Raw genomic sequence first — 5845 nt, 5'->3', positions numbered from 1 at the left:
GGAAAGATTTTCCAAAAATGGATATTTTCCCCTTGTCCCCCGGTGTTTTTAATTCTAATTTCGTTGGAATTGATCCAAACTCCCTAAAAATGTGCAATTTTTAGAGGAAATTGGCCCATGTTAACAAGAAATGCGCGCGAAGCGCGCGAAATTTGAGGTTTATAGGCACTTTCAGGGGATGAAAGGGCATTTATAAAGGGGTGGGGAAGATTTCCAAAGATAGATATTTTCCCCTTGTCCCCCAGCGGTTACGCCATCGGGCAGCATAGATCAAAGGAGTTATGACAGTTTTTGAAGTGGAGAAGGGGTTGCAGGGTGTTGTGAGTCATTATGATATCTTCCTTTTTATTCTTGTCTTAATTTTTCTCTTTTTCTTTTCCTTTCCTTTTCTTTTCCTCTTCTTTCTCTTTCCCTCCCTCTCCCCTCTTTCTTTTCTCTTATTACCCAGCCCGGTACGACGGCTTGGTCAGCCCGGTAAAAACCGTCAGGGGAGGGGCAGTTTCCCCCTCCTCCCCGCGCCTGTTACGACACTGGCTAACACGCCAATCACCCCCTCCACCCAATGAAAAATACTTTTCTACGCCACTGACGTACATCATAACGCGTTTTTTTTTTCTTGTTTAAAGCACACCGTAAATAATAGAACCACAGAAATCACAGAGTGTTCGTATTGTTTCTCGCTGTTTATTCTATTTATGGCCTAATCTTGTTCATTACAAAACATGTGCAGATTACCCTGGGGTTGCATTTTTGTCTTTACTTTCTATTGGAAAATATATTCATCGAACTTTTGTTAACATTCATTTCTATTTTACCCGTCATATCTTATATATTTGATAATTAATATAAATGAATGGATAATGTTTTTATTTTTTACAGGAGAGCATTAATATGGAGGAAGACAGACGTCAATCGAATAGTACACTTATTGATAATAAAAATGGTAAACTAGAAATACAATAAAATATTTTAATGATAAAGTTTGTAGTTAACGAAACAGATATGTAATAAAGATACTGAAAATGAATTATATTCTTATTATGGCAAACATTAATTGCTTTTAAAATACATATAATCGTGATTAATTATGCCTTTCAAAAAAGATTTACATTGCTAAGCTAAAACAAAAAATAGTATAGTCGTAATAGTCAGTGTATATAAATGAAACAAATGAGTAGGTAGCGCTTTATTTTACTAACGATGAATTTTATTTCACAAGCTTTCGCCCCAGTCAATGGGGCTTCATCAGGTGATTGTTTGTTAAGCTAGTTTTCAGCATCAATTATATAGGCCTAATGCCTCTTAAAAAACATCGGTCACAGAGCGCATACTCTACATAATTATTATGAAGGAGAAAATACCATACAATTTAGATTGTATTATGTAATGCTAACTTGTAATTCTTTAATTCAAAAATAGACTACAGTAGGGCCTTCATATTAAAAAGGAAATACGACTGTAGACCTATACCTGAATTTTAAAACATGTTACATTAAATAGACAGATGACTGCTTATCTCTGCCATTTCTACACAAGTCTCTGTAAGTTGGATTCTACCACAGAGTAAAATAAACTTAGGCTCTATGGGTGATTTGCCTACGCAGATGTTTGTTAAAGTTGTCGTAAACTCCATTCGAAGTCTGACTGACGTGTGTTTACATTGTAGGTGGTGTTAATTCGTTAAATGCGATGATTCTGATTGGAGATGCTATTCATAATCTGATGGATGGACTTGCAATAGGCGTGGCCTTCACCGCCGATATATTAGTGGGCGTGTCCACTTGTATTGCAGTTATGTTCCACGAACTCCCCCACGAATTAGGTGAGAACTTGCCAAATGTTTTCTTATAACAAAAATGATGATGGGCAAATCATGAGGACGATGATGAGAATATAAAGACGACGATGAGCAGATAATGATAAGGAGGAATTGGATGATGATGATGATGATGATGATGATGATGATGATGTTGATGTTTGATAATGATGACGATGATAACGACGACGATGATGATGAATGTTTTTTTGATTGTTGATAAGATATAATAATCATTCTCATAAGTTAGGCCTAATTATGAAACTAACTACATCATGATTAAAAGTTTGCTTCTTTAATTTTAGGTGACTTTGCTGTCCTCGTTAATAATGGTCTTAGTGTAAAAAAGGCGCTGTTGTGCAACTTCGGCACTGCGTGTATGGCATTTATTGGGTTGTATATTGGAATAGCTGCCGGGGAAGGCACTGCTATCCATCAATGGGTGTTTGCTGTCACAGCAGGAATGTTCATCTACGTTTCCCTCGTAGATTTGGTAAGAATTGAATCCACTCCCAATTGGATCAAACCATCAAATGATCAATCATTTGATGATTTGATATTTACATAACATTCTTAACGGCTATCTTGATTTATATTACATGCTATTATTGGTTTCCAGCCGTACCTATTGTGTTATGGAGTGTATCTGACCTTATTTAAATCCGTTAAACCATGAAGCATCTGTGGTCTAATGGTTGTGACACTCGCCTTGACAGTGAGATATCGCAGGTTCGAATCCCGTCAGACACATTTTGTTATGTTTTATTACACAATTTATTTATGGGACAATATTCGTTGAGAACTATGCAACACGATGTATTATCATGTCCTTCATTGTACGTACTATTGGATCCTTATATTTTGACAGATGCCCGAACTTGATCACACGAAATCAGCAAAACCTCTCCAGACGTTTCTACTACAGAACCTTGGTCTGTGTATCGGATGGACAATGATGGTTCTCATAGCCTATTTTGAAGGGGACTTCAGCTTGGGTGACGCTGAGCACGAACATTGACAACTGAAAATGCGAATTCAGACCTAAAATCACTTGAGGAGCCTTAGAACTTTATATAAGCTATGTTGACTGACGTAGGCATTTGTAGGTGGTCTACATGACATAAACGATAAAAAATAATATATAACTTATAAATGCGATAATCATAGAATAACGATTTAATTGTGTACATATATATTATGGCACGTATGAATGTATTTTTATTACATATCCCAGACTAAGTAAGGCCTGCATTGGAATAGCCTTATATCCGTCTGCGCATTTTGGAAAATAAGGGCCTATTTCCGCGCAGATTTTGCCGAAAATCAGGTCTTGCCGAAAATCAGGTCTTGCCGAAAATCAGGTCTTGAACTAATTTTAATATTATAACACATGTATTATGCAGTAGTTACGGTTCTGCATATCAGTGATGGCTGCAGGATCTGCCCGACGAAGGGGCAAAAGGCCCTGACAGGGGGTGGGGATAGTGGAGCGAAGTGGAGAAAATAATAAATAATTGAGCAAAAGAGAAATCAATAAGGTAAAAAAAAAACCAAAAGAGTAATGGTAAAAATTATTCAATAAGAATAAATTTGATATACAGTATATATATATATATACATATATATCATTTTGCCGACATCTTATCATGGTTTAATTGTACAGTAATTAATTCGCCCATTAACTTGTCACTGAACTTATATTTTGTGGTCCAATCAACTAATTGTATTGATAACTTGATTCTGATTGGCTTATTATTCATTATGTATATGTAAGATCTCCCAAGTTTTCTCACTTTAACGTTGATGAAGATAGCAGGAGATATCGAAATATCCGTTTGATTTTGTTATAGCTTAATAAATTTGTGTTCTGCAAGTCAACTTTCAATGATTGTATACCGTTTTTTCATTGCTTTTGCATTTTATATATAAATATATATATACACACATATACATACATATATATATATATATAAACATTTTGTTATATGCACCTATTTGTTTCTAGCCGTACCTATTGTGTAATAGAGTGTATCTGGTGGTATTTGAATCTGTTCACCCATGAAGCCTCCGTGGTCTAGTGGTTATGACACTCGCCTTGACAGCGAGAGGTCGCAGGTTCGAGTCCCGCCAGAGGCATTTTATTACACAATTTCTTTATTCATTTATTTACAGGACTACATTCGTTGAGAGCTATGCTACACGATGTATTTATTTATTAAGTCCTTTATTCGAACACTGTATTTACCTTTCTTTGATGATTTATATATGATTTAACAGTGTTAACGGCTACCTTGATTTATGTTATATATACATATATATATACATATATATACATATATATATATATATATATATATATATACATACACACACATTAAAAAATCGAAAAAATATATAGTGAGAATAATTCAATAAGAGTAAATTCAATATATATATATAAAAAAAAACAGGACAACAATATTTTAAATTACAGAACACACAACAATGACCGAGTGTAATTTTTTTCTAATAGTACAGTGACAAAAGGTGAGATTTTAGTTTCTTGAAGAATGAGTTAAGAGAGGCAGCATCTAATATTGTAGTAGGTAAATTATTGTACATTGAAGGTCCAGAGTACCTAATACTATGTTGGAAATATTTGTGTTGTGGATGGGAATATGAATATTAGTTCTGGTTAGGAGCAAACATGGCATTTAAATGATTTGGAAGAATGGAGTGAGAATACAAACAAACCTTAAATTAATATCTGTGAGTTTTTGGAGATTTAGTTTGAAAAATAAATGGGAGGAATGCGACCATGGAGGAGGGCCAGATATAATCCTTACAGCTTTCTTTTGAAGATATTGAGTTCATTGGTGTTGGTTGGATACGTGTTGGCCCATACAATATTACAGTAGCTCAAATAAGGAAGGATGAGAGAACAATAAAGGGTTTTGAGAATACTAAGGGGTAAAAATGAAGATAATCTGGATATGATACCAAGGCTTTTGGAGACTTTATTCTCAATTTTTTGTATGTGGTTTTTCCATGTAAGGCTATTGTCGATGGTAATTCCTTTAATATTGAGAATATCAATATTAAAGCCTCCAAGAATGTAAACGATTTTGTTTTTCTTGGTTAATTTAGAAAGGGTACAGTCAAGTTCATTTATAAATTGATTTGGATCAGAAGAAGGGGGTCTGTAGATAGTGCCAACGATAATGTTTTAAGACGAGGACATTTTCAATTTCAATAAAAACAGATTCACAAGTGGACGGGTGCGGGTGAAGGTCGTTTCTATTAGAGAATTGAAGAGTATCATGTATATACATGGCTACTCCTCCATCGTCTTTTTGGGCTCTGTGTTCTATATCATCAAAATGTTTTAGGATGCTTCTTGAATTAAAGTGGATGGTAGAAAAACAATCATGAAGTGTGCCAACAGGAAATTTGTTAGGATCGTAATATTGTGAGGGACTATGATTACTTTTGAAAAAAACAACTGGGAGTCGGGGTCTATATTAGATGTGAAATTATCAGGGACGGTATTTGCGTCAAAGTCAGAGATGTTAAAAAATGCGGAGAAGATTAAATTTGATAAACAGTCATGGTTCGATGGGCTGTCATTTGCGTAACAGTTAGACATAATTAGTATGTAAGATTAATAAGTTGTCTTTTTCTATTAAAAAAAATAAAAAATAAATAAATAAATAAATAACTTAATTAAAATAAATAAATAAATATATATATAAATATGTATATACAAGTATAGATATATAAATAAAGACTAACAAATAAAATACAATCATTTAAGTTGAGAAGAGGCCATTTATTTTTTTTTTATAAGCAATGAGATACTTTACTTGCAAATGTGTTGGATTCCGGCCTAATTGGCGCTCCTGATGCCAATTATGTTTACTTTTATTGTTCTCAAATCATTTTTATATTGTTTGTGCATGTTGACTATCGAATAAATTCAATCAATCAATCCCTGTAGATATGCACAATAAACACGACTGAACATAAACGAATGGACACAAAAATAACTTG

At 34.0% G+C, this 5845-nt stretch overlaps 1 protein-coding gene across 1 annotated transcript; it reads left to right on the top strand.

Moving 5' to 3' along the window:
- Positions 1-859: 859 nt before the first annotated feature.
- Positions 860-3078, top strand: LOC117122610 (zinc transporter ZIP12-like). The gene is made up of 4 exons (XM_033268247.1): positions 860-943; positions 1667-1822; positions 2122-2309; positions 2685-3078. The coding sequence occupies exons 1-4, from the start codon at positions 892-894 to the stop codon at positions 2832-2834; spliced, it is 546 nt and encodes a 181-aa protein (XP_033124138.1). The 5' UTR covers positions 860-891; the 3' UTR covers positions 2835-3078.
- Positions 3079-5845: the final 2767 nt, after the last annotated feature.

Source organism: Anneissia japonica, unplaced genomic scaffold, assembly GCF_011630105.1.
Source record: "Anneissia japonica isolate Jap-2015-1 unplaced genomic scaffold, ASM1163010v1 scaffold287945_len1679841_cov205, whole genome shotgun sequence".
In the NCBI taxonomy this organism is placed as follows: Eukaryota; Metazoa; Echinodermata; class Crinoidea; order Comatulida; family Comatulidae; genus Anneissia; species Anneissia japonica.
Note: the sequence above shows the minus strand (reverse complement) of the source record. Positions and strands in the feature narration are given on the sequence as shown.